Genomic DNA, 16,924 nt, shown 5'->3' on the forward strand with positions numbered 1-16,924 from the left:
TTGCTGCTGAGGTTGAAAGAAGATTGAAAGCTATGAATTTAGGTACCCAGACTGTTGCTCAAGTTCAACCGGTTCCGACCATGATTTGTGAGATTTGTAGTGGACCACACTTTACCATGCATTGTGTTGCAACCGCAGAACAAGTGCAAGCTATAAATTACCTGAGGCAAAATAATCCCTACTCAAATACATATAATCCGGGGTGGAAAAATCATCCTAATTTCTCTTGGAAAGATCAGCAAGGTAATATTCAGAATCAAGGACCTCCACAACAACAACCACCTTACCAACCACAATATCAATCGCAACAGCAACCTTATCAGCAACAAATACCGAAGAAAGCGGATTGGGAGATTGCTATAGAGAAGATGGCAACTCAGAATATGCAATTTCAGGAGGAGACCAGGAATAATCAGAAGAGCACAAATGCATCCATTAAAAATCTGGAGATTCAATTGGGTCAGATAGCACAACAGATAACAAATTTTCAAACACCGGGTGCATTACCTAGTGCAACAGTGACAAATCCGAGGGAGCACCATAATGTGAGTGCGGTAACAACAAGAAGCGGAAGATATGTTGAAGATCGTAAGAAGAAGGATGAAGAAGAAGATCAGTTGCTTGAAGTGGACCTAGAAATCTTAGAAAACAAGACACCATCTGAGGAAGAAATTGTAATACCGCCGTTGGTACAAGAAAAGCTCCCTGAACCAAAACCCATCATTAAGCTTCCTTTCCCACAAAGAAACAAAAAGAAGAAGCAAGATGAGAAATTTTTTCAGAAATTCATGGAGTTGTTCAGGAAATTAGAAATCAATATTCCATTCTCTGAGGCACTCGAGCAGATGCCTATCTATGCGAAATTCATGAAAGACATCATCTCCAAGAAGCGCACCACTGACGCTGACCCTGTTATACTAACTGAAACTTGTAGTGCTATTTTGCAGGGTATGAAGATTCCAGTGAAGAAGCCAGATAGAGGTTCTGTGACTATCCCGTGTACCATTGGAGATAGGTCCTTTAAAAGGGCGCTGATTGATTTGGGGGCTAGTGTTAGCCTTATGCCTTTGTCTATTTACAGGAAGCTAGGAATTGGAAATGTTCAAGATACCAGAATGACACTTCAATTTGCTGACCACTCAGTGAAGAGACCTTTTGGGGTAGTTGAGGATGTTCTGGTCAAAGTTGATAAATTTGTTTTTCCTGTTGATTTTGTAATTTTGGAAATGCCAGAAGATGAAGAGATACCTCTGATTCTGGGCAGACCTTTCTTAGAAACAGGGAGATGCAATATAGATATGGAGGAAGGTACCATGACCCTAAAGGTGTATGATGAAGAGCTCAGAATTGATGTCCGAGATACTATGAAACATAAAGAGAATATGTGTACAAACCACTCCGTGGAAGTGATTGATCAAATAGTAACGAGCACAATTCAAAGAAAGTTCCCTGAATTACCGTTAGAAAGAGTTCTTAGTCTGTCGGTCAGAGAGATGGAGGAGAAGGATGAGGAAAAAGAAAAAGAAGTGCTTGCTATGCTGGATACACAAACCCCTTGGAGGAAATACAACCCACGCAGGTGGGAGGATCTGAGAGCTTCACCAGAATTAGAAGATGAAAAGGTACTGAAGAAACATAAAAGTGGTATTGGTGTTTTAAATGAGAAGAATGGCGACACCTTCAAGGTTAATGGTCAGAGGTTGAAACCATATGATCCCGGTGAAGGGGGACCAATTGAAACTGTTAAACTCATCTGAGTATGAGGTGTCCCGTCGAGCCATGCGACGTTAAACGAAGCGCTGCTTGGGAGGCAACCCAAGGGAGGTTTGAAATTTCTTTGTGTATTTTTCTTTTTGGTTTATTCAATTTTTATTTTCTTTTGCTTGGATGTAATCACCTATTATGGGTTGGCTTAATCTAATGAATTTGATTTTGTTTACCTCCAGTGTCCTGTTTATTTCGTTAGATATGTGACTATGTCTGGCTATTGGTTATCTTGATCACTTACACCAAATACTTGGGGCGTCCTCTCTTTCAGTCCCCTGACTGTAGATACTGTTGTTTATGATTGGACGCACTGGTTAAGATTAACCGCAGAACCACGAGCATGAGCTTTGAACTCAGAGGTATGATAGAACAAGTCAGCTTAACCCGTCCTGGTGAGATCATAAAAAGCCGAACACTTATCATCATATGAGAGATATCAGGTATGTCTTTATCAATCTTAGTTTGCGTATGTTCTTTTGTTATTATTAGCTGTACGACTACACACACTGAGGCATGTTTTTTGTTTATCACCTAGAGCCTTTCTAGCCATCCCATTATTATTATTATCCATTGTTTTACCCTGTTGAGCCTGTTAATCATTTATTTCTGATATACCCGTTTCTCTAAAGCCATGACCTTATACCTATCCTACCCTGTTCAGAGTATGTGAGGATTGATTTCATCTCTACGTTTCTATCTAAGTTTGAGGTTGCTGTTGGAATAGCAACCTTTAAGTTTGGGGTAACTTTGCAGTACGTGAATAGTAAGTGAATGTCGTATAAAAAAAAAGAAGAAAAAAAAAGAAGAGAAAAAGAAAAAAAAAGAAAGAAAAACAACAACAACATGAAAAGAAAGAAAGAGAAAAGCGAAAAAACAATAAAAGAACAACTTTTGAAAAATGCTACATTCACTATAGATAAAAGGAAAAGAGGATTGCAAAACCCTACAGGAATAATAGGAAAGAAACGTAGTGAGAGAATGATTTCATGTACTCTGAACCAAAAGACCCAAAAACCGTTGTTCCAATTTCATACCCTACCTAAACCAAAGCCCCGTTACAACCCAAAAAGACCTCAAAAAGTGTGTGTGATTGTACATGTTGATAGGATGAGAGAATTTATTCAAACTTCTGATTTGATATTGCATATTGTGATTTGAGAGTGATAACACTTTAACCCAGAGAGACTTGGTGAGAGTGTGATATAAGTTGACAGGTAAAGTCATATCAATGAGGGAAAGAGTTTCTAGCTCGTTGGCCATGTGGAAGAATCAGAAAATTTGAAAAACATCAAGAGGTCCAGTGCGAAAGATTTCAGCAGTATTGTGGTAAGAACTGTTTTACAGTAAGTTTGGGGTGACATGATCGTTTGGTAATAAAATGTTACTTGAGGACAAGCAACAAGCTAAGTTTGGGGTTGTGATCAGTCACCATTTATGCTAGACATTCCACTGTTTAACCGTAAATAAGTCAGGTAAACTGCGTAAACTGAAGCATTTTTAGTTAGATATAAGCTCAATTCTATAATATGAAGTATGTTGTTACTTATGAATTTCTTGAGGATATTTTACACTTTTGGGTATGTTAGCAGGTCAAAAAGTAGTCTGGAAGCTCAGGGGATCAAACGTCAGATGCCAAATTAAGCCCGAGCAAGAAAAAGGAAGAAAAAACCAAATTCTTGGAGAATCTACTGTCCATACGCGTATGGCCTTACTTGATACGCTATGGACCTTCCCAATACGCGTATCGTACGAAAATGCCCAGAGGGGTTGAAAATCAAGCAAAAAGACAAGTTTCTGGTGATACGCGTACCAAACTGGTGATACGCGTACCAGACTGGGCAATACGCGTACCAGACTGGGCAATACGCGTATCAGAGGCTGGCTTACGTGCAGTACGCGTACCAGACTGGGCAGTACGCGTACCAGACTGGGCAATACGCGTATCAGACTGGGCAATACGCGTATGGCCCCCAAAATCAGGAAAAGCCCAACTGCATAGCTATTTAGAGGGGAGAACACGATTTTCCGGGGGTTGGACGATTTGGAGAGAAAAGAGACGCGTTTTGAGAGCTGGAGACTCTACGATTATCAAAGGATTCATATGTTCAAGAGTTTTCCGACGATTGAAGATTGATTCCTCACGAAATTCTGTAATGACAACAATGTTAATCTTTGTTTTTATTTCGATTATGAGTAGCTAAACCCCCCATTGCTAGGGGGGTGACCCTGATTCTGAATGTGACAGATTTGATGTTTATGAATGCATTGATTATTTCTTCTTTTCCATTGATTTGTTCTTATTTCTGTTCTTTATGCTTTATTCGTCGGACCAACGAATGATGATTAATATGAATAGTTTAAGCTGGACAGCGATTATTCATTGATCTGGATAAGAACTTTGGATAGTAAAAATAACCTAGGACTAGGGATTTTCTATCTGACCGGTAATTCTTGATATTTGAATGCTTGAGTATGAACTTAATTATTTATGGACATAGTAATTAGGTTACATAATCAAAGGTCTTTTCACTAAGGAATTAGGAATAGATAACCTTGAGGACCGGAATTAATTTGACAGGAATAATGTCTAAGCCTTCATAAATTATATCTGTTACAGGAAGTTTCATTCACCGAACCCTAGCAATCTTCTCTCATTTGTATCTCGTTCAACCTTTTTACTTGTTTTATTTATTTGCAATTGGTAGTATAATTACTCACAACACAAAAACCAAAGGCTTTTGTCTAATTGAAACAATCTATAAACTCTGTATCGTCAAGCAGTCCTTGAGATCGACAAACGGGGAATTTCCCTTTTATTACTACAGTGAGAAAAATAATACACTTTCTATTTTCCCATCAATATATATATATATAAAGATGTGTATTTTTACAATTTTAATATGGTGTGAATTATACAATCACAATTTTCAGTTTAATCTTCAACAAGACAAACTCAAACTGTCTATTATAACAAAATCTACACTTTAACAAATAAATCGCTACCAAGGATAAACATAACAACATACGATTCTAAGAAAGCAATAAAGAACAACCTAACATGCAATTTCTATGAAATTGAGAGAGAGAGAGAGAGAGAGAGAGAGAGAGAGAGAGAGAGAGAGAGAGAGAGAGAGAGAGAGAGAGAGAGAGAGAGAGAGAGAGAGAGAGAGAGAGAGAGAGAGAGAGAGAGAGAGAGAGGTTCATCTATCGTCCTCGCTAAGCTTAATCCAATCTCCAATGGTTTCCCATTGAAATTTATTGGTCTTCCACTATGATTTTTGACAAAATTACACGGCTTTAGTACAATCACAAAATCCAAATAACATTAAAAATATAAAAATCTTTTATCTCGATCCCTTGACTTGTACACAATATTCAAACTAATCTCTTGGAAAATCTCTACGCGAAATCACCTTAAATCTTCAAGCCCTAACAATCTTGCTCCAAAGTCTTCGTTCCATAATTATCTTTACTTGATCCTACCAGTATCTTTAGCGTTGGTCTATCCGAAGATTGAGAAGAACTTCACCTTGTATGTAGGCTTCCACACAACACTACCAAGATGAACCTGGAGAGAAAACCTCCTTATTTTCCACTTGAATTATTAAAACCAGCCACAACACTACACACCTTACGAACCTCTGAAATCTTAACCAAATATTCAAAGAAACGTTAAATTCAATGACCGCATCTTCTCAACGAATCTCCAAAGATGATATTGAAATCCATGTAACAATGGAAAAAGAATGAGGTAGAAGATGAGTGAGTTCATTTGCAAGTGTTCAAGAAAGATTCAAAAATATTTTGAAAATATGAGAGAACAAGTGAGTTGTGAGTTTTCAAATCAATATCGGAAGTGTATGTTTTCTAACACTATGAAGGTTTTGAGAGAAACTAGTATATATATATATATATATATATATATATATATATATATATATATATATATATATATATATATATATATATATATATATATATATATATATATATATATATATATATATATATATATATATATATATATATATATATATATATATATATATATATATATATATATATATATATTATATATATATATATATATATATATATGAGATCTAGCACAAAAATGAGAGAAAATGGTGCATGATTCGAGTTAAAAACAAGAGTTTTGATTGGAATCTAAAAACAAGTGATTTGAATAAAGAAGCAAAAACTATATGAAACCCATTCGTGTGATTTGAGTCACAAGATCTGGGATTCGATTCACTTGATTCAAACTAGACAAACTGGTGATTCAAATCAGAGTTCCAGAGGAAACCATTAGAATTTCTATTTTAGTATAATTCGAATCAGGCAATCATGTGATTCGAATCAGAGTGTTGCGGTTTGAATCAAACCTTTATGTGATTCAAATCAGAAAAATTGGAAATGCATTACTGAGCTCTTTGTGAGTTTGATTCGAGTCAGACAATCTGTGTGATTCGAGTCACACAAGTAAAATCTCATTTTATAAAAAGTTCAAAGTATTTTGAGATTCTACTATAATCATTCTCAAGCATAGTTCTTGATTCAAAAACTCAACATATTAATTTCAATCATATTGCTTAGACTATAGTCAAACACTTTGATTTATGCATTCTAAAATATAGATCTAAAATTTAATATAAAAATTCACAATTGACGAGGAGACTCAATGGCATAAAAACTAAAATAAAAAATTGAAACATAAGTGATCAAAACAATAACCCTTGAGGTATCAGAGGCATGCAACTTCATACACATCTTCAATCTATTAACCATGGCCTTGCTCAAGATTTTATAGATTGAATTACAAATGTAAATAAGCCTAAGATGATGAACATATTTAGGATATGAGACTTTAGGAATTAAACATATATCATTTTAGTTGAACTCAATTATAAAATCATGATTATCCCATAAATTCTTGATATAAATGCACACATTGCCCATATTATATTCCAAGTGTTTTGGTAAAATCCAGATGAGTATCCATCTGGGCCTGGAGCTTTCTAATAAGCCATGTCAAACGCTGAATTCTTAATATCATCATTAATAAGATCCTTATTTAACAGAGAAATCATAGTAACATATAACCTGGGGAAGGTATTCCTAGTCCGGACCAAGCTAGTAGTTTTAACCTTAACTGTGAATAAATTTTGGTAACAATTATTAATCATCTTCTTGATCTTATTTAAGTCTTCAATTTAATCTTCATGCCCGTCTCTTAACATTGTGATAATGTTCTTTCTTCTCCTTTGAGTTTCCTTGACATGATAGTATATGGTATTCTTGTCCGCATCGACCAACCATTTTGCTTTAGACAATTGGAACCAAGTTAGCCGCTCTTGGTAAAACATATTAGCCATGTCTTGTTGAATCATCTTTTCCAGAGGTCTAATACTATTTTGAAGTATCTCATACTGCATAGAAAATTGGATACCTTTAAATCTTCCCACAAGGTGGTTTTTCTACTTTTGGATACTTTGAAGAGTATGCATATTCAAGTTCACAACTTGAGTTCGAACTTAGTATAAATTATTGATAAAGTTATTATTAACTTTCCATGCACACCAAATAATGCCTTCATAAGTGTATTTTAGAATCTAAATAATCTCATATTTGAACTTTTTTTCCTTTCTCCTAGCAAGAATTGGATGGTGACCATAAAACTCAAAGTGAATGACCACTTTAACCAAAGAATCAGGAAATTGAAATATCCAGGTTTCATTACACAAACCTTATATAATCTTTCATAAACTCTTGAGCCACCATGGCAAATTGGACCTCTACACGTGATATTATACTCAATAAAATCAAGGTCTTAAAGGTTATAAGAGTCTATCATGTTGGAACAAGTTTGCTTCTACAACTATTCTTAGTTATGATAATAACAAAGTGTAGAGAACATCTGTGTACTCTGATTATTATTGTTAAGTGCGCAGATAAAAGAAAATAAATTCAGACTTTGAAGAAGTCAAATCTGAATGCAGACGAAGTCTGAAGAAAGTTGAAAGTATATTTTAAAGAGAAGAAACACTCCGCATAAAAGGAAAAATACAAAGGTGTGGTTAAAGAAAAGTCAAAGCTTCAGGATTATCAAAGTCAACATTCCTACAACAACTACTATAAGAACGGTTCTGACAAAAGACTCTGATAGATCAAGCCTATGAACTCTACTCAAGCTTCAACAACTACTATATGAAGCCTCTAACTAGAAGTCAATGAACAAAGGATATACTTCTCCAACAGTCTAGGATCTGAATAAACCAGTAAATGCTTATGCATTTCTTATTCAAAATTACTATAGACTCTGATACTTTCAAGCATCACTCTGAATACACTTTGTAATCTATATAATCTAGGCTATGGACTCTGATAAAGCTTAACTTCACATATTATATGAAGCCTCTGATAACACCAAATTACACCGTTATTTTGACTCGTTTTGTACATGTTTTGCTATCGTTTTATCTCTATTTCCAGTGTTATGTGGGTACTTTATCTATATTTAAGGTATTTAACCATATTGGGACCGTATGTGAAGAAAGGAAACTATTTGGATGCTAAACAATGAAAAAATGGATATTTGCATGGGGAAAGCCATATTAGAAATGACGTGTCCCACGCACCAACGGGTGGATTGACCCACTCTTACACATGTTGGGAAGATGGCGTTCGCCACCTTGACATGGCGTTCGCCATCCTTTGTGAAAGCCAGCGGTTAGAAAATGGACTCACTTGGTCTTCAACTTTTCCCATGTTCCCCTATTTTTCCTCTCACGAAATGAGAAATATTCACATGGCACTTTAGGTTTTTGGAACATTATAAATAGGCTTCAAACTTTATTTTTCAAAGCATCCAAGCTTAGCATAATCTTAAGCACTTAAATTACCAATCAAAAGTTATAACTCGTCACATCGAGGGGTTATAGCACCATAGAGCATTGAGTTTGTACGAAGTTTGGAGCAATTTATTTTCCCGCATTTTAATCTTGCCTCCATTTACATTCTTTTACAAGTCTTCATCAATTAACTCTGTATCAAATTCAAGCCTCCGTTTGGAGTAGGTTTTTATCATATTTTGCATTTTATTACCACTTTATTTATTTACCCGCACTTTATTTATCTTGCCTCACACTACTTCTTTTATTTCCAAGTATTATTTATCTCACCATATTGTTTTAAAATACTTTTCCAGTAATGTCTACTTCTAAGTTCCAAACTTATGGTTTCATGTTTGTCATAAGCATGTCTAGCTAATTTATTAATGCTGGGATGTGAGGACCGTCACTTGACGATACTCTAACTATTGCTTCTTTAGGATTTAGACTGTGGGCTGTTTTGGTTTTAATACAATCTTTATGAGTTTAATTTAATTAGTCACTCGAAAGTAGATTCGTGAAAACATCGGGTAAGATCGATATCCGTCTGACATTAAAGAATAAGATTGGTTTGTTTTTTATTAATGAATACCGCGAAAGCACTTTTTTAATTAACTAGGAAAGTCTAATATTTCTAGAAGGAGGTTTTAAAACTATTTACGGATGCATTTGTAGGTTTAGGATCCGGTTACCAGAGCAAAAGCCCATAACCCTTTTAAGTTAAGTTTTCCAATCAAAATTACTTTTCAGCCAAGTGAAGAATCTAATTTCTTAAAATAGGATTTACTACTTTAACGCATTAAGCGCCAATCACACATGACAGTGGACGGTATAGATTAGAGAGCCAAATCCGGTTTTGAATATGCGAAAGTGACAATTCCTATTCAAGTACATTCTTTTCAAAGTAGAAAATATTGCCCCGTACAATGATCCTATTTAGAAGCAATCAAGAGTACTGTTGTTTGATGAAAGCCACATCCCAATATTATTTGCCTGAATTTATTAAAGTTATTTAATTTCATCTCACCTTTTTTTAATTGATTCGCCTTAGATAAACACCGTAACAATTAAAAACGATAGATTGACCGTTAGGTCTCTGTGGGATCGATGTCTTTTAAAACTACGCGATGGATTGTACACTTGTAGTTAGTTATTCTGATATACTCATAATATCGCGTACAAGTTTTTGGCGCCATTGCCGGGGACCAATGCCGTCAAATTTCGTAATCTGTTGTTACACCATCTAGATTAAGGAAACCCTCTCCGGTCAATGCGAAGAACTCGTAACATCGAAACTTTAGAAAATATAATAGCTGAACCAGAAAAGTACGTAAGAGCTCGACTGTTGCTACAACGAATCAAAAGAGCAATGACATAAGACCAAAACCATAGGTCACTCAAAGAGTTTAACTTACCCTCTAATGAAGATCCTCATTCGAGCATTATCAACCAAACTATTACAGCTAACAATTTTGAATTGAAGCCATCTTTGTTGCAAATTGTGCAATAGAACCAGCTCGCTGGTCTCCCAATAGAGAACCCAAACCAGCACCTAAAAGTCTTCATTCAGCTAGCCGGCACACTTAAATGCAATAATGTGGCTCCTGAGATGATACGTATACTTTTATTCTCTTTCTCCCTGAGAGACAAAGCGCGATCATGGTTGGATACCCTTTCGGCCAATTCCATCACTACCCGGAATAACTTGAAGAAGGTATTCCTTGCTAGATACTTTCCACCTAGTAAAATCACCGTCCTACGTAACCAAATTACCAGATTCACTAAATGGGATGGTGAGTCCCTTTTCGACGCTTGGGAAAGGTACAAAGAGCTATTAAGAGCTTGTCCATATCATGGATTAGAATAATGGCTAATCATCCACACCTTCTACAGTGAACTTCTCTACAACACAAAGATGACTATCGATGTTGCCGCCGATGGTGCGCTAATGAACAAACCTTATCCCGAGGCATGCACACTCATTGAGGACATTGGTCAAAACCATTACCAATGGGGTACAGAACGTGTACAAGTAGAGAAGAAAGAGACTAAAGAAGGTATCTACGAGGCTAACAACTTCAACCATATGAACGCCAAAATGGACACCGTAACCCAGAAAGTCAAAAGCTTAATCATAAACCCTATAACTACCGTAGCTGTAGTGCATCCCGTATGCGAAATCTGTAGAACACTAGGACATGTGACTACCGAGTGCAGTCTACTAGTTGAAACAAACCCATACCATGCCAATTATGCCCAAGGAAACCCATATTCAAACACTTATAACCCTGGATGGAGGAATCACCCAAACTTCTCTTACAAGAACAATAACCCTACTTTTTTCCAAAACTCTGCTCCTCAAAGACCAGTAGGTTTCCAAGCCCAAAGACCCTCACAACTGATGCAAACTACGTCTCAGAAGTCAAACCTTTAGAAGATTATGGAATATTTTATCACGAGTTAAGCTTGACAAAATAAATAATTCCTGAACTAGAACGTCCATATTAACAAACTTATTTTACAATTAGGAAACAAGGTTGATTATATGGTAACCCACAACAAGATGCTTGAAACCCAAATCTCTCAAGTATCATAACAACAAGCTGCTCAGGCTACACTAGGAGGATTGCTCCCTAGACAACCTCAACCTAAACCTAAAGTCCATGCTAATGTTATTTCGCTACGAAGAGGAACTCAATACGATGGGCCTAAAATTCCAAAACAACCAAAAGAAAATGTTGTGACTACTCTAGAAAAACAAAAAGAGGAACCCACTGAACCTAAAAAATAAAGAGAGAAGGATATTAATGATAAGGAGGCAGTGAATGATAACCAAGAAAATCAAACATATGCACCGCCGTCACCCTACTTACCACCGATTCCATATTCACAAAGGCTTAAACAGACTAAACAAGACACCCAATACAAGAAGTTAGTGAAATTAATTGAGAAAATTCACGTCGAGATACCCTTCACCGAAGCCATTACCCAAATACCATCATATGCCAAATTCCTAAAAGACATCTTAACAAACAAGCGCAAGCTCAATGATCCCAAACCCTTAGAATGCAATGCAATTGCTGAAAACAAATTAGCCAAGAAACAAAAAGATCCTGGAAGCTTTTCGATACCACGTGTTCTAGGAAGATATGTCATAGACAAATAATTATTGGACTTAGGAGCAAGCGTAAGTTTGATGCCTTTAGCAGTTTGTGAAAGACTAGACCTAGAAGACATGCAACCAACTAGGATGTCCTTTCAACTGGCTGATCGATCAGTTAAGTACCCGATAGGTATATTAGAAGATATCCCAGTTAGAATAGTACAACTCTATATCCCTAATGACTTTTTCATAATGGATATTAAAGAGGACGAAGAAATCCCTATCCTTCTAGGAAGACCATTCTTATCAACTACTGGAGCCATGATAAATGTAAAAAGAGGTAAGATGACTTTTGAAGTAGGAGACGAGAAGGTAGAGTTTATCCTATCCAAATTTATGAAAGCACACTCCATGGATGACTCTTGTTGTGCAATTGATATCATTGATGAATGCATAAGAGAATTAGATAAGGAGGAGCATATCAAAACAATAAAACTACCTTTGACGCCCATAATGGAAGACGATGGATTTAAGTCAATTAGACCTTACATTGATGATAACCTTAATGAATGATTATAACTTACCCCTGATCATATGCCGAGCATTAAGAAACCCACAATAGAGATTAAGGAACTGCCCAAGAACTTGAGATACGAGTATCTTGATGAAGAACTCAACCATCCAGTTATAGTAAATGCCAAGCTTAACAGAGGCGAAACCGATCAACTCTTATAGGTCTTAAGAAGATACCCTGCAACTCTAGGCTATACCATCTCCGACTTGAAAGGAATAAGTCCCTCTGTGTGCATGCATCAGATTATGCTAGAGGAAGATTCTAAACCTTCTAGAGAACACCAAAGAAGGATAAATCCTATAATGAGTGATGTAGTCAACTGAGAAGTATTAAAACTTCTAGATGCATGAATTATCTACCAAATCTCTGATAATACATGGGTTAGTTTTGTGCATGTAGTACCAAAGAAAGGGGGTGTCACGGTCGTACAAAATGAAAAAGGAGAATCAATAGCAAAACACATAGAAAGCGGATGACGCATGTGCATAGATTATAGAAGGCTGGACAAAGTAACCCGAAAGGATCACTTCCCCCTTCCGTTTATTTACCAAATGCTAGAACATTTAGCTAGGTACTCTTACTTCTGTTACTTAGATGGATACTCTGGATTTTTCCAAAGCCCCATCCACCCAGATGACCAAGAAAAAACAACCTTCACGTGTCCATACGACACTTTTGCTTATTGATGGATGCCATTCGGACTATGTAACGCTCCTGCAACCTTCCAACGATGCATGGTGTCAATTTCGCAGACTTCCTGGATGAAATCATGGAAGTTTTCATGGATGACTTCTCAGTATACGGGTCCAGTTTTAAAAACTGCCTGGATAACTTAGAGAGAATCCTAGAAAGATGCGTACAAGTTAATCTGGTGCTAAACTGGGAGAAATGCCATTTCATGGTAACACAAGGAATAATCCTAGGACACATAGTGTCAAAAAGGGGAATTGACGTCGATAGAGCTAAAATAGAGATAATAAAGAGCCTCCAACCACCCAAAACAATTAGAGAAATCCGAAGTTTAGTTGGACATGCCGGTTTTTATCGACACTTCATTAAAGATTTATCCAAGATAACTAAAACTTTAACCGACCTCCTAATGAAAGATGTTGAATTCACCTTTGACGAAAAATGTCTAGAGGCGTTTAATCTTCTTAAGAAAGCACTAATATCTGCAGCTATTATGCAACCTCCCGATTGGAACCAACCCTTCAAGATTATGTGCGATGCTAGTGATTTCACTATAGGCGCTGTCTTAGGACAATGAAAGGATAAAAGATTACATGTGATCTACTATGCTAGCAGAACCTTAGATGCAACCCAACTAAATTACGCAACAATAGAGAAGAAACTCCTAGTTGTGGTATTTGCAATAGACAAATTCCGATCCTACTTAGTTGGAGCTAAAATCATCGTATATACAAATCATGCTACCATACGATACTTATTAAGCAAAAAAGACGCAAAACCTAGACTGCTTCATTGGATTCTTTTATTACAAGAATTTAATTTAGAGATTTACGATAACAAAGGGACTGAGAACGTGGTAGCTGACCATCTCTCCAGATTAGAGTACCTGAAACCTGAGATATCCCTATCAATGATGACTTTGCATATGACAAGATGATAGCATCAGTCGATATTTGGATAAGTCACGAAGAAGCCTTAGATGAGATAGCGCTAAAAATTGAATCTTCCTGTGTTGTGATCAGTGTACCTTGGTATGCTGGCTTCGTAAATTTCCTCGCGGCTAATATATCACCTCAGGGATTGATGTGCCAACAAGAGGAAAAAGTTCTTCCGCGACGTGAAATATTTCTATTGGGACGAACCCCTTCTCTTCAATATGGGAGTAGACTGAAGGAGAATAACGATCCAAAACGCAACGAAATTTAAAATTTTCTCCTTTATTGATCCTTACGAATGGGCATGATCAGTGATAGAAATCATTACCTCTTGTGGCGATTGAATCCTTTGATGCAGATCTAAGGAGTGATCACAAACGTTGAGTAATGACAACGCTCTTACTTAGTCCACACGAACAGATTCCTTCAATCGTAGTGCTAGCTGCTACAAATGAAGGTTTTGAGTGAGAGAGAGAGAGAGAGAAACAAAATTTCCATCTCCACAAATGCTTCTGCACAAGGGTTCTATTTATATAACCACTTGTGTGGGCTGTAAGCTAAAAAGGACACTTAAGTGTATGTGGCCCATATCTTATGATATACCAAAATAACTTAAGCGCGTGGTACCTTACCATATTTCGTATTATACTTAAGTGCACCGTACCTTACGATGTTCTACAATTCACTTAAGTGCACCGTACCTTACGGTGTTCCTTATTTACTCTATCCCTCATCAATCCGTCCTTTTGTGTGTGACCTTGTAGGTTTTTGCGGCATTAGCAATTATATTAAATCACGTATTTAACATAATAAACAGTGAGCGGTATCTAGAAACACATCACTGCTACCCAAGACACGAAAATGTCATGTGATTTGACAAATCCTTTTATGATAATACTTGTGTGTACAATTACCATTTTTCCCTTATGTCTATATTGAATATAAGGCATAGACCGTGTCATCCTTGTCCAGTTCAATATTGGACCCTTAGACATTTATCCTGTTATGCAGGACGGGTAAATTCTATCTAGGTCACTCATGTCCCTCAACATGCTTCGTGGAATACCCTTCAACTGTCTTTATGGTCATCCAGTTACGGGCAACGTTTGATCAACAATAAAGCACTCAACTCTACATCTAGGGTTCATAGTGGTTTTAGGTCGAAGGGTGGTATACACCACTATCACCATGAGATGTGATTCTCATAGCGGGTCAATCCAATAAAATATTACTCCTAATACTCATACCTATGTTTAAGACTTGATAACTCCTTATCCATGATCCATGAGATGTGATCATCAGTCTATATACATAATAGTCTTAATTCTTTAATGTTATCCCACTTCACAACAAAGCTCGACTACAGATACTTTAAGAATAATTTCCTTATGTTTAATGGGATCTCATGATTAAGTCACACTTGATACATTAAACTAACTAGCTATTTTAGGGACTTTATTAAACAAATATAATAAAGAAAAAGTCTTTTATTATTAATAAATAATTCGATACAAGTACCAAAATTATTGGCCTCTAGGGCTTACACCAACAATCTCCCACTAGCACTAGAGCCAATCAGGCATACCCATAATGTCCATAGATCTAGTATGCCCATCATGCTTCTGTTGTTCAAGAGGCTTTATCAATGGGTCAGCAATATTGTCAAGTGTAGGTACTCTGCATATTTTCACATCTCCTCTATCTATTATCTCTCGAATGAGGTGATAACGCCTAAGTATGTGTTGGATCGTTGGTGAGATCTAGGCTCCTTAGCTTGTGCGATAACACCATTATTATCACAATAGAGACCAATGGGATCCATAATGCTAGGAACTATGCCAAGTTCACTAATGAATTTTTTGATCCAAACAACTTCCTTTGCTGCACTTGAGGCAACAATATACTCGGCCTCAGTTGTAGAATCAACAACTATATCTTGCTTTGAACTTTTCCAGCTCACATCGCCATCGTTTAAGCAAAACACATAACCAGATTGCGATCTAAAGTCATCCTTATCTGTCTGGAAGCTAGCATCGGTGTATCCAATTACATCAAGCTCTTCTTGACCTCCATATATCATCAATGAGTCCTTAGTCCTTCTCAAATACTTAAGGATATTCTTGACAGCTACCCAATGAGCATCACCGGGATCAGATTGGTACCTACTCGTTGCACTTAAAGCATACGAGACATCTGGTCGAGTACATAACATGGCATACATGATAGATCCTATTACAGATGCATATGGAATCTTATTCATGCGATCCCTTTTTTCCTTAGTTGAAGGGGATTATGTTTTTGATAAACACATGCCATGTTGCATAGGTATGAATCCTTTCTTGGAATCATGCATATTAAAGTGTCTCAACACTTTGTCCATGTATGTACTCTGACTTAGGCCAAGCAATTTTTGTGATATATCTCTATAGATCTTGATTCCTAATATATAGGTTGCTTCACCTAGGTCCTTCATAGAAAAGCATCTCCCCAACCAAGACTTTACTTGTTGTGGGATAGGGACATCGTTTCCAATGAGTAATATGTCATCTACATATAATACCAAGAAAAATATCATGCTTCCACTAACCTTCTTGTAGACACAAGGCTCATCTTCATTCTTGATGAATCCATATTGTTTTACTGTTTCATCAAAATGAAGTTTCCAGCTTCTGGAAGCTTGCTTCAATCCATAGATTGATCTTTGTAACTTACATATCTTTTGGGCTTTTTCTGGTATGTCAAATCCTTCAGCTTGTGTCATGTACACATCCTCAAGAAGATTCCCATTAAGGAAAGTAGTTTTGACACCCATCTGCCATATTTCATAATCATGATATGCAACGATAGCAAGTAAAATCCGAACAGATTTAAGCATTGCAACTGGTGAAAATGTTTCATCATAGTCAACCCCATGAATTTGTTTATATCCTTTTGCAACCAGTCTTGCCTTATAGGTATGTACCTT

At 36.5% G+C, this 16,924-nt stretch overlaps 1 protein-coding gene across 1 annotated transcript; it reads left to right on the top strand.

The window, feature by feature from the left end:
* Nucleotides 1–11,853: 11,853 nt before the first annotated feature.
* Nucleotides 11,854–12,333, top strand: LOC127137320 (uncharacterized). The gene has a single exon (XM_051063791.1). It carries the CDS (start codon nucleotides 11,854–11,856, stop codon nucleotides 12,331–12,333), a length of 480 nt encoding a protein of 159 aa, XP_050919748.1.
* The last annotated feature ends 4,591 nt before the right edge of the window (nucleotides 12,334–16,924 follow it).

The sequence above is a fragment of the Lathyrus oleraceus genome, chromosome 4 (genome assembly GCF_024323335.1).
Source record: "Lathyrus oleraceus cultivar Zhongwan6 chromosome 4, CAAS_Psat_ZW6_1.0, whole genome shotgun sequence".
Lineage (NCBI taxonomy): Eukaryota > Viridiplantae > Streptophyta > Magnoliopsida > Fabales > Fabaceae > Lathyrus > Lathyrus oleraceus.